Source organism: Podarcis bocagei (assembly GCF_964188305.1).
Source record: "Podarcis bocagei genome assembly, chromosome: 4".
Classification (NCBI taxonomy): domain Eukaryota; kingdom Metazoa; phylum Chordata; class Lepidosauria; order Squamata; family Lacertidae; genus Podarcis; species Podarcis bocagei.
The window spans coordinates 73,640,522-73,660,803 of record NC_138128.1 but is presented as its reverse complement, the minus strand read 5'-3'; the positions used below and the strand labels follow the sequence as shown (position 1 = coordinate 73,660,803).

At 43.1% G+C, this 20,282-nt stretch overlaps 1 protein-coding gene across 1 annotated transcript in view; it reads right to left on the bottom strand.

The window, feature by feature from the left end:
* Window positions 1-20,282, bottom strand: part of CDH23 (cadherin related 23) — a 416,648-nt gene that overhangs the window by 82,520 nt on the left and 313,846 nt on the right. Inside the window, exons 28-36 of the mRNA XM_081189581.1 lie at window positions 14,630-14,690; window positions 13,543-13,691; window positions 11,253-11,388; window positions 10,508-10,896; window positions 10,315-10,416; window positions 5,777-5,926; window positions 3,878-4,006; window positions 2,407-2,535; window positions 1,647-1,874 (exon numbers count right to left, since the gene is read on the bottom strand). Coding sequence (XP_081045707.1) covers window positions 1,647-1,874; window positions 2,407-2,535; window positions 3,878-4,006; window positions 5,777-5,926; window positions 10,315-10,416; window positions 10,508-10,896; window positions 11,253-11,388; window positions 13,543-13,691; window positions 14,630-14,690 — 1,473 coding nt within the window. The remainder of the gene's footprint in view (window positions 1-1,646; window positions 1,875-2,406; window positions 2,536-3,877; window positions 4,007-5,776; window positions 5,927-10,314; window positions 10,417-10,507; window positions 10,897-11,252; window positions 11,389-13,542; window positions 13,692-14,629; window positions 14,691-20,282) is intronic.

The window sequence follows — 20,282 nt, the reverse complement described above, 5'->3', positions numbered from 1 at the left end:
TCCTGTAATTCTATGAGCATGAAAACACGTAGGCTACTTCCCTGTTGTCATTACATAAAGCATAAAATAATTTAGAGACCATGAACACAGGCACAACATTAATAATAGTTAGAACCAGAACATAACCTAGATGTCATGGTATCAAATATGTGCGAATCTACTGTAAGGGAGGCAGGTGTTTACTTCACTGACTTGCATTTCTTCAGTTATATCATCCAGTGGAAATCAGCACAGAAAAACAACGAACCCCAAAACAATTAAGAAATGCACAATAAGCCAAGGACATGTGTGAATGGTGGATTGTACATCTTGCATTTCTGGTGTGGAGGAAAAATAGCTGTTGGATAGAGTAGCCTCCCAGCTTGCATTTCAATACATGAGAAACTAGACAGACAAGCGACAGATTATGAGTTTCAGGAGCAGCTAAAGCCGAATAAACACTCATTCTAGTATGGAACAGGGCAGCTATCTCAGGTCAACCTGAGATAAGTTATTAGTCACCAGGTAAATCAACAGCCAGAAATTCTCCTATCTGGAACCAACCCTTGAACTGGAGTGGAACCAGCCTGTTGGCACTTAAAATAAAAAAGGTGGCACCTTTTAAACCGATTCTGCCTCTCTCGTAATACTAGAGTCCGGGGTCATCCACTGAAGCTGAATGCTGGGAGATTTAGGACAGACAAAAGGAAGTGCAGCTTCACAAAGAGCCTGGGCTGAACAAGGGAAATGGCTCTCACAAGTTGTAGCAATGGCTATCAACTTGGGACAGCTTCAAAAGGGTATTAGCCAAATCCATGGAAAATAAAAGTTGTCAATGACTACTAACCACGATGGTGGGCACATCCTGCCACTGCCATCTGAAGGTGCGCCTTGCTGCTGTCGCAGGTGCACCACGCTTCTGCCACAACCCCACCCCTGCCCCCTCCACTGTTGGGCCCCACTGCTGGTGCAGGTGCACCCATGGAAGAAGTGGCAGCAGGCAGCCCATGGAGGAAGAGATGATGGATTTTGCCTCAAGAGGCAAAACCTCCCAGGCTAGACCTGGGGGGATAGTACTGTAACACGGTAGGTCCCACCTATGGGCTTCCTATAGGCATCTTAGATGGTCAGGGCAGGGTGAGAAGAGGATGCTGGGTTAGATGGGTCTCTGGTTGGATCTAGAAAGGATCTTGCAAACCTGGTGCTATGTAGGTAGGAGTAGCAGAGATAAGAAACTCTAAGGTTAGTAGATCACTGGTGTAAATCCTTTCCAGTTACTTTAAACAGGTTCTACCACTGTGCCTATATAAAAGCAGTATTTAACTGACCAGCATATTTATATATGTGTGAGAACTTGTTCTTCTCTACCTCTGAGTTCTAGGAGGCAACACAATCTGGATATCATGAATGTATACACTCTCTGTAATAACTGGACGGATCACTAAAATTATAACGTATGTTTGCATGACCTTAATGTTAAATATGGAGCATGTACTGAATCTGACAACACAGCATTTTCAAAATAATCCAATTGCAGAACTAGATGGAACTATGCAAGTCTACCCTGCTCAGTTTTTCATGGGACCTTTATCCCACAATAAGTGTATTCAGTAATTCTCAAGATCATTGCCAATTGCAAAATGTGGCATTGCATCATTACCACCTACCGAGAGGGCTGGGTTGCCTTCATCCTCCACAGTGACCACCAGCTGGTAGAACTGCTGCCTCTCACGGTCTGGAGGGGAAGGGCGGGTGGCGATCTCCCCAGTCACTCTGTCCATGCGAAAGGTCAGTTCCTCATTCCCTTGAGTGATGTAGTAGGAGAGGACACTGTTGAGGCCACTATCCCTGTCAGTTGCTCGCACCTGAGCCACAGCGGTACCTCCACCCACATTCTGTGAGCACACACACAAAAAGGAATATTAGTCTGGCATATCTATGCATACTTCTCTAAAAATGGAACTGTGTCATAAAAATTAGATTTGGATTTGGGATTAGGCAAAGACTACCAGATGGGCGGAGTATAAATAATAAATTATTATAATAAATTATTATTATTACATCATCTTCCTACAGCAACAGATAGACTAGAACTGGTTTCTTATTGGAGCTCTTGTTGTTCAGTGTGGGACCCACAAGCAATTTGAGAGGATTGGCTATTTCACCTAAAATCAAGCGTTCTCTCAACCTGTTTGAGAAGCCACACGTTGGACAGAGGCAACAGTATTTATGTCTATTAATTTAATCTGGATGGCACAACAAGCAGGGCTCTGCTGCCTAAACCCAGAAGCACATTGTCAAATAATATCCTCAAGTAAGTGTATATATATATGTTGCAGAATATGAGGGGCTGTTGGGGTTAGAACCAGATCTTCCTTGTGCACAAATAACTCTCTTCACAGAAAGACAGCAAGCAGAGAAGCTTACCTCATTAACACTAACGTTGTAGCCGTATGGATTTGCAATAACTGGTGGGTTATCATTAACATCCAGTATATTCACTCTTAAGGTGTGTTCTTTCCTGCGAGGTGGGACACCTCTGTCAGATGCTTGAATCTGGAATGTAGCACAATATAATCAGGAGAAAAGCTCATAGCCTTGATCAAGCCTGTTACTGAACTGAAATGAGAATGGCCTAAATAAGTAAACATGTCATAGCAATGAAGCTCTTGGATGAGCTAAGCCAATCTCTCCCACACACCCCCAATCACATATTTACCTACTGGTTACTTTATGGAACCTGTATGTGCATCATTTTATATGTATAAATAATGTATATAATATGTGATAACTGTTTGTACTTTTCATGGAATGCTCCGTTATCTCTTGACCAGGAGCCCTAAGTTGTCTCTTAACCAGGAGCCCTCAGACATGAACTTCTGTTAATTTGGCTAATATACTAATTTCTGAGTCAGCTCCACCAGACATACCGTTGCCTGGCAGACATACCGTTGCCTGTTCCCTGGCAGAAACAAGTTCCCCTAGCCCCGAGCTACATTCCCCCATTCATCTGTTGCTCCTGAGGAACTTTCTCTCCAAATATTCAGTTGTGTATGAGATATATGAGTCCTTAGCATGTCTAGTAGCACCATGCACAGAACAACGCAACACAAGAGACTGTCAAATAGCTCTACTTTGATGTAAGATGAGAATTTAGAGAAGCAGAAGTAACTGCAGTGAACAATCTTAAGTGTGGTCTGATGGTGATGGATACAGCCTGGTTTGGCAATTAGTATTACTAGAGAATCATTTTGAACAGAAGAATGTAAGTGGTAGGCTGATCCACCTCTTCCTCTGGTGGCAAGTTTAACAGGTGGCCACATAGCTTCACACAACTTAAAACGGCAACAGGAGACTGTGTGGCCTTGGGAATGTTGCTGTCCCAAGCAGGATGGTTGCGTACATAAAATTCCACTTTGGAAACAAAGTCGGACAAAGTAACATATATTTTTTTTGTTAAAAAACCAAAACAAAACAGGAAGGTTGGAGCTGGAGGCTATGCGATTGCTCTTTGGACCTGCCGCTGTAAAGTTCAGTTCTGAGGCAAACAACCGCCAGGAGTTACAGTCTTACTAAACCAATTACTTTGGCAATGAATTCCAATTTGTGTCTCAGAACAATTATTAATATATTCAAATAATGTAAAATATATTGTCCTGAGCACATTTATAGTTCAAAATACAAGGAATGCATTATAATTTTTTTTCCTTATACAGGTGTTATCGAGGCAGTAAGTGAAATAATTGGTCACACTGTAAACATGCAGATGCTGCAATTACAGAGTCTAGACAACAATAAGTTGGCTAATCACATTTGGTATATAAAGCTGCTTGCCTGGATCTGGCAAACGGTGTGATTGTGCAGCAAGCAACTTGGATGGTGGGCATCACTAAATTACCTTTAAAGTGTAGTGTTCAATCATTTCCCGGTCCAATGGTCTGGCCACAAACACTTCTCCATAGGTGTTGTTGGTTGTGTGGATTTCAAATGCCCTGCCTATGTTTCCTGATACTATAGAAAAAGTCACCTGTAAAAAGATATTCATATATACAAAAAAAAAAATTAAAAAATCACAATGATGGCTGGGAGGTTTAGGGGATCTTGTAAATTCCATAGGAGAACAGTAGATCTAGAAATTCAGAATGATGCGTATGAAAGCACCTTTTCAGACTGAAACTGCTTGGGAGGTTCATAACAGCAGATCTTTTCAGGCAGCAAATTAAAGAAAAAACACACCTCACCTTAAACACAGAGTGCTTCCTGTTTAATACAGAGAGGGCTTCCTTTTGGTACATTGTGGTGGTGAGAACGCTGCCATCTGTTTTTTTCAGGTCCATTGTCCCATCTGTCAGCTGTCAAGCAGCCTCTCAGCACCAAAGGAACTTGTTTCAGATATTGTTTTTCCCCTAACATCTTTCAGAGCCATCTGCTCCATCCATTGCATCTTAAGAGTCCAAGTTATATTTAGTGCTAGTGATTTCACCTTGCAGGCAGGGAAACCCTACCACTGAAGATCAGGGCCTTACAAGAGCCAGTTCAAAGAAGCAGAAGGGCAAAGGGCTCCCATGATGTGAAGTGGGACTCATGGATCGGAGGTGGACTCTGCTGAAGCCAGAAGACTTTGCTGTTGCCTCCTGATAGCAGTCAGGACAACTGGCAATGGCAGCAGCAGAAGTTTGCTTCTGTATAGTCCCTTCAAGATGGTACTATGTGAATTGGCCCTGAAGGAGAAACAGTGCCTATAGAGAGACTTACTGGGTTGTTGGCAGGATAAAGTAGCCATTTCACCTGTCTCAATGGTTGCACCAGAGCTTTCCATCACCAAGAAAGGACAGTGAGGAAAAAAGGTCTCCGAGAAAATCCTTACACATTTGTCAAGTGCCCCCAGTCTACCCAGGCGCTAGCAGTGGCAGGCTTATGAGCCCAGCTAATCCCATCTGACCTCGACAAAAATCTTGAAATCAGCTACAGTCTTTCAGTGGATAAGAGCAGCCCAAGAGAATAGCAAAATGGTGTGTCCCCTCTCACTCCCAGTAAAAGTTCTTTATGGATTTCACCTGGATAGCCTTTCTCAACTAAAGGTGAAGGGAGTTGATAATGTGTGTGTGTGTGTGTGTGTGTGTGTGTGTGTGTGTGTGTGTGCTTTATACTTGTGCTTGGATGTCACATATGGCTGTGTGGCTCAATCTACAATATTTCTTGTCCCTCAGAGAACAACCCTGCACTCCAACGCTAGCCAGAACCTACACCGTAGATTTTAAAAAATAAATGTCAGCTTCCCCTTTAATAAAATCAAGTTTATTGATTACAAGGGCATGGAGGATGCAGCTGTTTCAGAGCTGTTATTTGTGGAACCCAACATATCTCTGTGCTCTGATGATGCCCTATGTAAGACAACAGAAGCTTTGATGAGCAGGGTGTTATTCATCAGTCTACGAGGCATCTTACATTGCTGTTTCTGAATAATGCGTAGGGCACATATATCTACCTGGAAAGGATCACAAGTTTAATCCAAAGCAGGAAGTATGCAATAACAATGAAACCAATTTGCCATCACAATTAGGGCAAGAAAACAGGGTTCACCAATTATAGTTTTGGTATATTGCTAACTCACTACGCAATTATCTACCATTCACCTTCAAAGTTCTTACACAGAAACTAGTGTTTCCTTAATTTTGATGCTATCCCATAAGCACCAAATTAGAATAAGCAAAATGTGACCAACCCACCACATCTCAACACCCTTTTGCTAACTCCGCAGTAACTGTACATTTTGAAGCCACACAATCATTGCTACCTGCCCGTTGCTTCCTGCATCAGGGTCCCTTGCCAAAACCAGAGCAATTCGACGTCCAACAGAACTGTCCTCTGCTACGCTCACAGATGAGTCGGAAGTAATGTCAAACTGTGGGCTGTTGTCATTCTCATCCAGTATGGTGATAGTAACCTGTCCAATGGAGAATGCAGATATGAGTAAGAGCTCTGTCTGTCTGTCTGACTGTCTGTCTCTCACGGACACCAGTACTAGAGCTGGGGAGAAACAGTGATTTAGCCAAAAATTCACTAGATTGACCTTATAATTTGAGGAGAAATTATTTTGTGAAATTGTTCCATGCAATTTTATTTCTCCAAATTGTTTAACTGATTCTTGAAGCACTGCCTATTCCTTGGAAGCATACTTAACACTTAAAGAATACAAACTGCTAGAGGAATGATCCATCCATTCTAGAAAAGTATCATCCTTTCTGTATCATCCATTTTTTTACTGGTGGCAGCCATTTTAAAAACATCTTAGAACAGGCTTTCTGGAAAAATGGCAAAATGATGACCACTTTTCCCGCCCCAGAAATTCACGCTACTCCCAAAATATTGGTGAAGCAAAACAGCCCATTCTGAGGTTGATGAAACGGCTGAGCAATAGTCATTGTCCATGCAGTATAGCCCTACTTTCTGCATAATCAGAGCAAACAGAAGGACCTTTGCATTTATCTTGAATTGAAGCTGCTGTTGCAAAGGAATGATTATGTTTGGAGCAAGCCCCACTTTGGGGTTTGGATAAGTGCAGATCCCAGCCGGCTTGCTGTAAGTGTTGATCAGCTGCTCAGCACTTACAACTCCTGGCAGGCACCAGCTGCACTATGCAATGCCCAGTGGAGAACTACAAAGCACAGCCAATCGCAGCTGGCTTCCTATAAGTGCCAATCAGTAGTTTGGCACTTCCAGCAAGCTGGCTTGGGGCAAGCATCAGCTGCACTCCTGATGTTGGGAACTCAATAGCGCAGCCAATCCCAGGCAGCTTGCTATAAGGTGTTTACAGCAAGCCCACTGTGATCAGCTTCACTACTGAAGTCCTGGTGGGGAACGCTGTTGTGCTGTGAAATCAATGCAGGCTTGCTGTCACTGCCAATCAGCTGATGACACTGACAGCAAGCCTCGTTTGCTAAGCAACAATCAGGAGAACTTGAAGGCTTCTGAAAGTTTCTTGGTAGTGATGTCCCCACTTGTCCCTCACCTGATATATAAGATATGACAGGTGGGCATGGTTTGGGGAAAATTGCACCACAGGCCGAAATTGGCCCTTTGCTGGGTTTAAATGGTCCCATGGGGTGGAGTTATCTCACCCCCTAGGCTAAGGTATAATGTCTACCTTAAGAGATGAAAGCCTTAAACTGAAGAACTAGGTCAGTGTTTCCTAAACTTGGGTCTGCAGCTGTTTGTTGGACTACAAGTCCCATCATCCCTAGCTAACAGTACCAGAGGTCAGGGATGATGGGAATTGTAGTCCCAAAACAGCTGGGGACTCAAGTTTGGGAAACACTGAACTAGGTGGTACCTCTAACACAGGAATCCCCAAACTTGGCCCTCCAGAAGTTTTGGGATTACAACTCCCATCGTCCCTAGCTAACATGACCAGTGGTCAGGGATGATGGGAATTGTTGTCCCAAAACATCTGGAGGGCCAACTTTGGGGATGCCTGCTCTAACACTTCTGTATGGCTGGAAGAACTAATTCAAGTTTACTCAGAAGCAAATACCTCTCTGTTCAACAGGACTTACTATAAACATGGACTGGGTCGTAGGCTACATGTGCATTCAGGCACTTCTAATATAGCAAGTTCCTCTAATCTTCACAACCACATTGACAGAGGGAAGTGGAAACCTCCCATTTATTATAGAGGCTCTGCACAACACCTCACTGGTGTTGACACATGTGCCCATTTAGCAATACACGGAGCCCAGAAATACATGGAAATTCCAGCTCACAGTTACATTAGTCAACTCACACAGCATCAAAATATTCTCAGTATCACTTTGCTGTGAGAACCTTCGTCAGCAGCTCTTTTTTTTTGTAAAGGGATCAGATTATTATGGATGTGCCTCAGCTGCAGTCGTGAGTCCAAAATCACCCTGATAGTATTCAAGCTGTGTTTTCTGTCATTAGCTAAAGGAAATGCTGTCATGTCTAAAAATAACTGTGCATGCACACACACAATACACAAAAGGAGGAGAAAAAGAGGAAGATGCTTTTATTTATGAGTCTTTATTTACCTGGTTAAAGGCTCCAGCTGCAGGGCCAGGCAGCATAGCCTGCTTCTAGAGGGAGGCTGAAGCCCCCTTTCTGCTTCTTTTAGGGCAGGCTTCCTCAACCTTGGCCCTCCAGATGTTTTGAGACAACAATCCCCGTCATCCCTGACCACTGGTCCTGCTAGCTAGGGGTGATGGGAGTTGTAGGCCAAAAACATCAGGAGGGCTGAGGTTGAGGAAGCCTGTTTTAGGGTGATTTCTTATTCTTGTTGCAAAAAAAATATATCAATCAAAAGGAGAGGCATGCTTCTCCGCTTCAAGAACAAGCAGCTGCTGAAATGAGTGGCCACCTGAACAGCCAAACCTGTCTCCTCTAAGCCACCTTGATTCCTTCCATTGTTGACTCTCTTTTGGCCCATTTTTTCCAACACAACATCACAACTTTTCCCCAACCTTTCTTCAGAGATGTGCTTTATTATTATTATTATTATTATTATTATTATTATTATTATTCCTTCACCTATTCCATCGCTGTGTTGTCTCACTTAAGACTTTGGGGGCTGAGTCCCACTTCAAGTAAAACTTGGGGGACTGAGGAGGACTGCAGAACTTCATGTCTCCACAAAGCCCAATTTACTCTTTCTAAATTCCATTATACCCAGAATAGGCTGGATGGACATGAAAAGATCTGAGAGAAAAATGTCCCTTCCCTCCACTCCCCTTTCATTCTCAATCCTCAATCCTAGGGGGATAGGGTTGCTTAGAAGAGTCATAAATGAGTTTGTGAGGCATTTATGTTCTGACTGGGTGCACATTCTTAGGGGCAGCAAGTCATTTGTTTAATGGACTGAACAAGGCCTGCCTGGCAAGATAGAACAACTGTCTTCTTTAAAAGAATTTAGAATGCTGGAACTGGAACGTGAAGGTAACTGCATAGCGGAGAACTAGCTGTCTCAAAAATGCTAGGGAATTCTAAAGCTTGCATGCACTTCGGAATCCAATAAATGGCATTCCTCAGCTTGCCTGTTTTGCACCCTATATTTGCACCCCACATGGAAATGTATAGCAACAGGTACTTGCTTGAAAGCCAAAACAAAGAGTCACAGGCAACAACAAACAAAGGAAGGATAAACACAATGGAGGGGAAGCACTCTTACCTTCTGTTGGAGAGAAGCACAAAATAGGATGGAAAAGAAGAGGAAAAACAGTTGTTAGATTTAAATCCCTTTAAACAATGTAGTTTGAATTCAATGCTTTGGGAAAGGTCAGCTGTAGATGCAATGTAACGAGGCACAGATGCAATGAAAGGAAAACACAGGTGAACCATGTCCAAACTCTGCTATTGTTGCTTTGCTAATATCCCTCAATCATCTAAGATATGTGGCATCCTCAGCGATTTTGTTGCCAATTCTCTCAACCAATTGAACACCAATTGTCTGTCCAGGAATAGCGATATATTCCAACCTACAACACCCCCCCCCCGAATTTGGCCCCTAGAAGCTCTTAATTGCCCCAGGGAGGGAAGTTGCAATGAATGTTAACATGAAATGTGGCAAGCCCAAGATCACCAGGTGCAAGAATGTCTTTCACCGTAACTGCTTTTATAATGTTTTTAACTGCATTTGTTTTAAGAGTGTCAGATGCTTTTGCTTTGTTTTTTTGTTTTTACATTGTGACTCTGAGCTGCTTAGGGACCAAATGTGGGATATAAACTCAGTCAATAAATAAATAAATAAATCACGGTGGGAATCGGTGCCAGGAAGGAATGCTAGCCACAGCAAATGCCTGCATTTTGCTAGAGGTGCTAAATTCATATCTGAAAACTGTTAATTTAAACACCTCAGGTGACAAGACTGTGTTCAGTGACAATATAAAACAATTCAGAAATTTTACACACACACACACACACACACACACACACACACACACACACACACTTGTACCTCGGAAGTTGAACGCCTTGCGAGTCAAACATTTTGGCTCCTGAACGCCACAAAGCTGGAAGTGAGTGTTCCAGTTTGCGAATGCTCTTTGGAACCCGAACGTCTGACACAGCTTCTGCAGCTTCTGATTGGCTGCAGGAACTTCCTGCAGCCAATCGAAGGCAGTGCTTTGGTTTCCGAATGTTTTGGAAGTCAAACGGACTTCCGGAATGGATTCCATTCGACTTCCAAGGTACGACTGTATAAGCTTTCCTGGGGAAACAACAAACTTTTCCTGGGTGGCGGCAGGGACCTAGCCTTGGAAAGAATAGCCAACTCAACACTGTCCTACCCTACAAAGCCAAAGGGTTACAGCAAAAATAGCTCACCACAGTTGAGTCAAGCTTCGGACCACCGTCATCTGCAACAACAGTTAGGGTGTAAAAATCTCCTTTCTCTCGATCTACCTGTCCTTTGACTGTGATCACACCCTGCCAAGGGAAAAAACCACACATGAATACATGAATTCCCAACACCAGAGTATGAACTTAGGTGACGGAGGTCCACCTATAAACTACTCACAGTGATGCCATTTATTTTGAACAAAGACAGAGCCTGAGGATTTGTATTGGGGTCAAACTTGTACGTGATCTGGTTCAGGTTATCGATGGAGCGTGCCTGGACTCGGAGGACTTCAGACCCCAGGGGGATGTTCTCTGTGATCACTGCTTCATATGTGACATTCGAGAACTGCACGGCCTCATCCAGTTCGTTGAGGAGGCTGACATAAACGCTGCAGAAGCCTTGGTTATGGGGAGGTGCTTGGTCTGTGGCCGAAACATTCATCAGATAGCTGGTTTTCGTCTCGTAGTCCAGATAGTCAATGGTGGTAATGAGACCAGTGCTCTCGTCGATTTCAAACTTCCCCTCGGAACCTGAGATGATTTTGTAATTCACAAGGCCTCCGTTTCCTAAGGGGAGAAAAAACACTGTCAAAGGTGCAAGACACATGTAAGAAGCCACAAATCAATTGCACAGTGCTCAGGGATGAGAGTTCAAAAATCCAGACAGGCGCTTAAAAGCTTACACAGCAACTTATAAGGAAAAAAATAACATATGCACTTCAGCGTATTTCAGGATTCCCCTGGATATATTTGAACCTCCCCGTTGCACATGCACGGTCCCATTTTGGCTACAAACTTGTCGTATTCAGCACTTAAGTTCAGCATTAGAAGGAGCAATTGTACTCCTCCACCATGAATAAAAGCAACACTGACAAGCAAGAGACACAAACACAAATCATGGCTATTCCATGCAGTTTCTGTACCTGTGTCTCGATCTGTTGCCCGAACAACTGCAACAGATGTCCCTATCCCAGCAGTCTCACGCAGTCCCAGCCGGTTATATTGCCTTTGGGTAAATACTGGCACTTCATCGTTGACATCTTCCACGTACACTATGACCTGGGAAAAGTTAAGGTGCAGTTAATTTATTTGCCTGGAATCCGTTCTGGAGAAAAAGCAGAGACACTTGATAAGGAAGAGGAGTCTTGATGTGGACACCACAGCACAGAATTATGGAGTTCTACTGGACCCAAAGATCAGTTCCATGGTGAAATAGATGACCAGTCTCTCATGCCTCTTCACTACAAACAGAAGCAACCTGTGTAACAAGCAGAGAGCAAGTGCACTGCAGGAAGCTATCAGCAAAGCAAATATCTCCAGGTAATCAACAAAGAATAAAAACAAAGCAAAGCCCAGGCTCCATAAGGGGGAAATTCCTTTGCGCCGCAAATTGCTGTAATATGCCACTGAATAGCTTGTCTCTAGCTGCAGCAAGCACTGTCACCCCAGAGGAAAGGAAAGACAGCCGGTATCATAAGAATCTGATCTTGGTGCAGTACAACTGAGGCAAGCTGTGTAGAATTTTCCATTCTTTCAAAATTGTAAATTCTTACTTATTTTTTCATAAGCAGGTAGGTACATATAGATTATTTGTAACAAAAAGAAAACAATGAAAAGAATTAAAATAATACAAAAAGAAAGAAAAAGCACAATCGACGGCCCCCTATCAGAGAAATGGTATAATGCTACCATAAATTAATACTTTTTCATTTTTGTTCTCTAATAAATTTTTGCTAGAGGTTCAGGATCAAAAGCTCCATCTATCATCGGGGTTAGTTGGCAGGCACCAGACATTCCATATCTTGCTTGCCAGAACAGTTTGGCTATTACGAGCATCATTTATATATATATTAAAAAGTTTGCCAAACCTTCAACAATTTCTCTTACTGACTTTGACTCTGCCTCAGCCATATTTTATACACTCACTTTTCCATAATCGTTAGAAACCAGACCTGATTTAAGCCAGCCTCTTTGCTCTGTTCCTCCCAATTCCCAACTTTTATATTTCATTCCATTTTTCAAGACAGCCGCTAGACCCTCCCTAACGTCTATTTCCAGCAGGTGAATTGATGTTTTTGCATATTAACATGGCAGTAGCTAATTAATTAGGAAGAATTTAAAGTCCTAAAAAATGGATCAGGGTAATCCTGTGCGTGCTACAGCAAGTTAATTGCTAAAACCATGCTGCATAATTATAAGGGCAGGGGGATCTGGGATAAAGTTGCCCAACACACTTGTGATTTCTCTCATTCCATTTGTCTGCAGCAAGCCTTTGAGATTATGAACAGAGGTATAAACCTGATAGTGTCCATACTCACAAAATTCCATTCCGAGTGTAGCAGAGTCATAAATGGCTGTCAAAAAGAAGTCTATTTGTCATTAAATGGATTCTAATGAAGTTCCACTGACATTTGGTAAGGTCAAGAACTATTAGAAAATCTATTTCACCTGGACTCCCCACATTTTAGAAGGTTTCTCCTACCACAGAACCTACAACAGAATATACAGGATGCACAGGGAATTTATGAAGGCTTCTGCAACATTTTTAAGTGGAGGTGAGCTGTTGTGAATGTTGAGGATGAGCTCCCCCACATGTCTCCAAAGCAGTATGCAAAAATGGGGTCACCTGGCGTCACTGAGATGTCAGTTCCTTGGACAGGTGGGTGAGCTCTGCCCACCAGTCAAAGTTGGCCCATGGTGGGTGGAGGAGATGCAATTTCCCACCCATGGGTTATCTGAATGCACTGTTCTCTTCTAGATCTGGGGAGGTTCATAGGCCTGAGTAAACACAGGTCCACAATAACTCACGAAGTTAAGTCCCCGCCTCAGACCTCAAGGTTTCTGATTCAAACTGCGGGATATCACTGTGTTATGCATCTGCTGCTTTCAGAAATTCTTTACGCATTGACTTTGTTACTTAATTCATTCAGAGGAACAAAGTTATTAAACAAAGAACAAGTGCTCAAAATGTTATTAACCGTTGGAAGAACAGTTTGCAAAAAAATTATCTCTGCGGAACCTATGCATTTATATGCTCAGCATTTGATACTTTTTTTAAAAAAATGCACTCTAAAACACTTTGCAATATCCCACTGATCTTCACCAAACTGTAAACCTGATTTAGCGAAACCCTTATAGCCAGCTCCACTATAACCAACAGAAGATTGTAATTTCCCTGTGCCGCCTTGTGGAATCTTGAAGAGGCATTATTACCCTAACAGAGCTCCTCATGGGTCCTTGTTCACTATTGTAGGCTTCCACTTCAAGGACATGGGAGGAATTGCGTTCTCTGTCCAAGGGCCGTAAGCCTCGCATGACCAGTCCACTGCTGGGATTGATCCGGAAGTTGTTGTAACTGTTTCCTGTGGATGACAAATAAAGACTACAGAAGATGACACTATGTCTTCAGTTTGAAGACTTAATCTCCATTACAGGATTGTTTCAGAACAGGGAGAGAGGTGGATCTATTAACACCAATAGGATTATGAATTTATAAAGAAGCCAGTATAGCAATGCTACTCTTACACTAAATTAAATGATTATGCACATCCTCCTACCCTTTCAAACAGGCCTCTTCCAAAGTTGCTTTTCTCTTTCTATTGAAGTTCCCGCAGGGCTTTGTTGCATACATGTTAATGTACCATGCAAGTTTGTCCCTTAGGTCACACATGCCACTTCTAACCTTGCTTGTTCATATTGTAGCCAGTCCTTTATCTTTACCAGCTGCTTACTTTTTGTTTTCCCTCAACTCCCTTTTTCTATCCCTCCCCCCCTCACACCCCAAATCCATCTCAAAGTTCTTTCCCCCTCAGCTTCCAGCCAGGCTTTCTATTGGCTAGGGCCGAAGTTCTAGCTCCAGGGCATTAAATTTCTCTTTTGAAGTCATACTTCATGTATCACGATCACATCCTTACAGATTTACTTGGAAGCAAGTCCCATTATCAACTGAACTTACTTTCAAATAGGTATGTTTAGGATCATGACTGTGGAGTATTAGATGTTAAGACAAGCTGATGCAACATAAGCCATTTCCTGCAATATAGTTAATCTTGAGGGTTATGAAGAATGAATTGTCAAGTTTTAATGGTACCAGGAAGTCAGATATATTAGAAGTATAATTCCCTAGGATGTACGTTTCCCAATAATTAAGTTTAAAGCCCAGAAAATGTGGAGCAGAACGCATAAGGTTGCTGATGTTACGGTAAGGATGAAAACGATCAATAAGGTTGTTCTAGTTACTTTATAAGTATACTGTAAATTTTTTATCATTAATAAAGCACTATCCATTTTCTTTGCTTACCTTTGATAATCCTGTACCACACCCGGCCATTCACACCTTCATCTGCATCTGTGGCTTTCACCTTTGAACAAGCAAACAAACAAATGAAACAAGCAATAAGAGGCTACATTAATACACAAAGCTAAATCATGGTTTGCTTTACCACAGTTTGTTTAACAAATCACGTGTCATCTCAAAAACAAGAACATAAGCTTACTTTTTCAAAGCTTGGTTTGTTTTCAAGCTCCTCTCACCTTGTGGCTTTCTGCTTGGCAAGTGTCTGGGGTGAGAAAACATGGCTGAGACACAATACCAGGCCATGATTGGTAAGCCGACGATTAACCATGGCTTCACACTGCAGTTTGTTGGCAGGAAACAAACCTTGGTTCATCTACTGGACTAGTTTCATATGCTCAAACAAATCATGGTTAGGCTAAACATATCACAGGTTATCATTATTTGAGAAACCAGGCTGTCAGGGAACTGACATCGGAGCTAGAGGCGGAGGGAAGGCTCTCAAATGATGCTGGAGAAGGGCCCAGCAGGGGGAGAGGCAGCTCCGCAGATGGGGAAGCAAATCAGCGCAACACCAGGGATATAGAGGGGCTGATGAGGGAATTGGCGAGAGGGCTCCAGGACTCTTCACCGGACACCAGCGGGGACAGCACGGGTCCTCCGCTACCCACGCCCACCCTGCGCAGAAGACTTCCGCGCAGAGAGAGTAGGAGGAGACTGGGTGTCAAACAACTTTTATGTTGGAAAACATTTAAGAAACGCCCACTGACAGATTCTGCTAGCGACTGAGGCAGCCACGAAGTGAAGGGCTGCCCAGACTGAAAGGTTTAGCAAGGCAACAAAGCCTGGAGAGGCGGCAACTTACGCACGAGCAACCCATACACATTACACAGGCCATTGTGTCAAAGTCCAACTATTCAACATACTTATTTTTAGAAAATATATAAGAGTGTTTCTACTCCCTGTCCAGTCACAGCCCACCCAATTTCAGAGGAATACTGAAATCAAGCTTCTAAAGGTAAGCACCAGAACTGTGAATTCTCCTTGGAAATACAATAGCACCCACTGCAGTTGTTTGACAAGTAGTGAAATATGCTAGTGTTGGTTGGTGCCATTTAATGATCAAGCTCTCTGTTAGATTAACTGAAGCTTCAAAAAAGTCTTCAAAAGTCATTCACCAGGGTGGATTAAATGCCTGAGACCAGACCTGAGATGGCTCCAGATAATCAGCCTCAGTCAAAAGTGCTTGGAGTAGCACGGCAACCACTTGCAGTGGTTTCATATCTGAGTATTCAGCACCTTGAACTTAGGTTGAGAAATACAGAACATCTGTACAGGGTAAAATCCCAGCTCCACCTTGAAGCTTGCTGGGTTTATTTTAATCTTATTTAATAAAATGCACATACACTTGATTGTGAAAAGCTTCAATGCAGTTTACAAAACCATGAGTGGTGTTTCTTAAACTATAGTCTATGGGCTAATGGGTGGGGTCCGTGGGTATTCTGCTGGTCTGGAAGACCCATTTAAAGCAAGAGGAAAGCTTTCTCCAGAACGGTGACAAACACAGGATTCAAATGAAGGGTGGTTCCAAACAGTGAACATTTTTGGGTGAGATTCAATCACATTTGCACAATTTGTTGGGAGGCCTTGAGGAATACACCCCCCCCCCCGCCCCAAATACAGGACTTTTTGAGATAAGGAAAGTGACAAGAAAAGACACTGGGAAATATGGGACACTTGGCTTTGATGCAGCAGCATCTAACCTCCCAGCAAACAGATCAGAATGAATGCTTATTAAACAGCTAATGCCATCTAATTTCCCTACAAACAAATCAGGATGAATGGTCAGTGAGCAGGTTAGCTGGAAGCACTCTTATGTTTCTTCCAGCACTCCTTGCAAAGTGAGGGGGGAAATATGCATGAGTGAAACAGGGCTGCCGGCCACAAATACTTGCACTGCTGTGCTGAGTTCTTCTATTCCTCTCTACAATATGTAATACAATTTACCTCACGTCCTGAGGTCCCCATAATATGCATTTCCTCATTCCACGTTAGAGCTAATTGTGTGGAATGGGGGAAAATGCACAACACGGCAACAGCAGGAACAGAGTAAGTTGTGTCTATGTTACCGAAGGGGAGAACAAGAATTCAACATGGGGCGTTTTGGGCAGTTGTTCAATTTTATTTTATTCTATTATAATATGCAGCTCTGCCCTGAATATGGCAGGTGAGGGGAAAGGGATGTGTTGCTAGGTAACAAACAAGGAGGTTCCACTGAGAGTCTTCATGGACAAATATCTGAGGGCGGTTTTGGATGCTGCTGAGGAAGTGTTAGCTAAATACAGTCACTTCTGTAATCAACTGCCAATGCTTCATGAAATGTTCAAAGGGGAACTTATTCAGGCTACAGATGTAAATCTCCCCCCATGAAAATTCCACTCTGAATATTAGCAAGTGCTGCCAGCTGAACAGAGATGAGACTGTGTATCTTCCTAGCAATGTCTGAAGCCGCTATCAGTGGCATAGAGCACACACAAGCCCAGCAATGTTAGGCCTTTCCTTTACCCTGATCATTTAGTGATTCAGTTGCACAGGCATAAATAAGGAGCCAAGTTTTAATTCAAAGGTCTTTCAAACAAGCTAATAGGTGGTGGATGTAATGTAAGAAAACGCAGTGGTGTCCAAAGAAGAAGAAACTCACGACAGTGGGAATACATAATCCAACAAAGTTGAAGGATTACTGAGTTCTAAAGCAAGTTATTATCTGTCTTAATATTCCCTCTGAAGCTGCTGCTTTGATGGAAGTTACTACAGCCAGCAATCACTGTCAGAAACTGGCTCAGAACTTGAGATATTGCATATTTCAAATAATTCCATGGTGTGTGTATATAATGGAATATCACTTGATACTAAAAGAAACACAACTCAATGGTACCCTCTGGCGTTCTTATTGCTTATCGCAAGGGACTTCTTCCTTCAAAGCATCACTGGTGACACTGGAATCATTTATATGAGTCCAAAGAATAATGCACTTGCTGTAGGCAGCCTCTGTTACAAGCATATCACATATATTTCTTAAAAAGCTAGGGAAAAATAAGAACACTATTTATTAACACAGCAGAGGATTTTTTAAAGGAATGCCAAGAGTGTCTTCTAAAAGGGTGAAGTACATTTGTGCCCTCTGCTGGATTTTTTTATTACTTTAGAAAGTTTGGGTTTTTGGTAGGGAGACTGTGTGTGTGTGTGTGTGTGTGTGTGTGTGTGTGTGTGTATGTGTGTGTAGGTTGAAATTCCAGCATGTCAAATGAGGGAAATCTGAAATTCTAAGCCTTAACAACTGGCTCAATGTAACTGACAGACCCCCCCCCCCCATTTAAACAATGCTGACCAGCCCTGAATCTCCATGCAGTCACCAGCAATCCTGAACATGAGGATCACAAATATGGCCAGCAGAAATCTCAGTGATTGCAAAGGCTACAATGGTGGTAACTTGTTAAAGACTTTGTATTTGTCTATTTTAGATGTATGCCAAAAACTTCTCAGTGCTGAGTTCATCAAGGTCCATTAGGTTTTATTTCCCTCATCCACCACAGGCTGAAGCTGAGAAGGTGCAATTTTTCCTTACCATCAGGTGCTGAAAGGTGCAAAGTGATCCTAAATAGCAGCAATTCAAACCACATTTCCACAACTCAGTTATAGGCCTATGGTAACTCCATGGTGGCATTGTGAGGGCTGATTCAGTACAAAAATGCATCCAATTTTAAACAGCAAAATGCACAAGAGATACTTTATATAATCAAATGGTCAGCTTTCAGGATAATAAACAATGAAGTAGCGATTAACAATTACAACCCTGGTTTCATGTTTATTGTTGACTGTTTGATTTAAGATGAACTGAAATAAATATTTCTGATGTGTCTAGCAGGCTTTACAATCCTAGCCTCCATGGGGCTGTCCATGTATAAGTTTGGCCCAACTCATAGCCATGGACATGCCTTAGACCTGGTGTTCACCTCTATGGACATGGGTGATATGACACTAAGTAAACATGAAACAAAAGAAGTGCCATGGTCAGATCACTTCCTGGTGCAACTGGACTCTGTGACCCTTCCCCTCTGCAGGGAGCTGGGACCAATTTGGATGGTCCATCCCCACCACTTAATGGATCCAAATGGTTTCCAAAGAGTGGTGGGGGGTGTTTTATCCCATGTTGATGGCCTTTCAGTTAATTCCCTGGTGGCCTGCTGGAATGCGGAGTTAACCAGGGCTATTGACTGTCTGGCTCCAAAGTACCCTCTCCAACTGAATGGAGCCCGGACGGCCCTGTGGTTTCCCCCAGAGCTGAGGGCGATGAAACAATTGCTGAGACGGCTAGAGTGCTGGTAAAGGAAAACTCATTCTGAATCGGACCGAACACAGGTTAGAGTTCAACGTCAAGCCTACCAAGTGGTGATAGCGATGGCAAAGAGGTTATCTCCTGCCTGGACTACTGCAATGTGCTCTACATGGGGCTACCTTTGAATGGTGACCCGGAAACTACAACTAATCCAGAATGCGGCAGCTAGACTGGTGACTGGGAGTGGCCGCCAGAACCACATAACACCAGTCCTAAAGGATCTTCATTTGCTTTTAGTGCGTTTCCGAGCACAATTCAAAGTGTTGGTGCTGACCTTTATAGCCCTAAATGGCCTCGGCCCAGTATACCTGTAGAAGCGTCTCCACCCCCATCATTCAGCCTGGACACAGAGGTCCAGTGCCGAGGGCCTTCTGCTGGTCTCTCACTGCAAGAAGGTTACAGGGAGCCAGACAGAGGGCCTTCTTGGTAGTGGCGCCTGCCCTGTGGAACGCCCTCGCATCAGATGTCAAGGAAATAAACAACTACCTGACTTTTAGAAGACATCTGAAAGCAGCCCTGTTTAGGGAAGTTTTTAATGTTTAATGTTTTAGAATGTTCTAATATATGCTGTGAGCTGTCCAGAGTGACTGGAGAAACCCAGCCAGATGGGTGGGGTATTATTAATAATAATAATAGTAATAATAATAGTTATAGTCTGGAGACAGTGTGCTACAATGCATGTGCTAATGCACTCTGAAAGCCCAGGCAGGTACAATAACGGTGGTATACAGCTCTTTCTTATGCTGACATGGTGACCCTGTCTAGCATATGTCATGCAAGACATGCTCAAAAGTCTTGCAATTCACCATGCTCCAGTGTGGTACCAGTCTAGCTCTTGTCTGTAGCCTGCCTTCTCTTGCTACCAAAGTACCCTAGCCACTATAGACAGCACCAGGAATCCTTACCATCCATTCATGGCTCAGCAGCTCATGATTGCTTACTCTGCAGATTGAGATCAGGATGTGAAAAACTGGGAGCATGTACAGAGCCACTGATACCTTCTGCACCTTAGGGAACCTGTGCGTCTGTTTCCACCAACCTTGTGAAATATCAAGAAGGACATCCAAGTTTGCTTTCTGTCTGCCTACTAACTTTCTCTTTCTTCGTCCTCAAACATCTGTCTCCAAATGCTTCCATTTCCCCCTATGTGCCTGACTCTGCAACCACTGCTCCAGAGATTTCTCTCCATGCTGCCCCCCACACCATCTCTCTCTCTCTCTCTCTCTCTCTCTCTCTCTCTCTCTCTCTCTCCCTCCCTCCCTC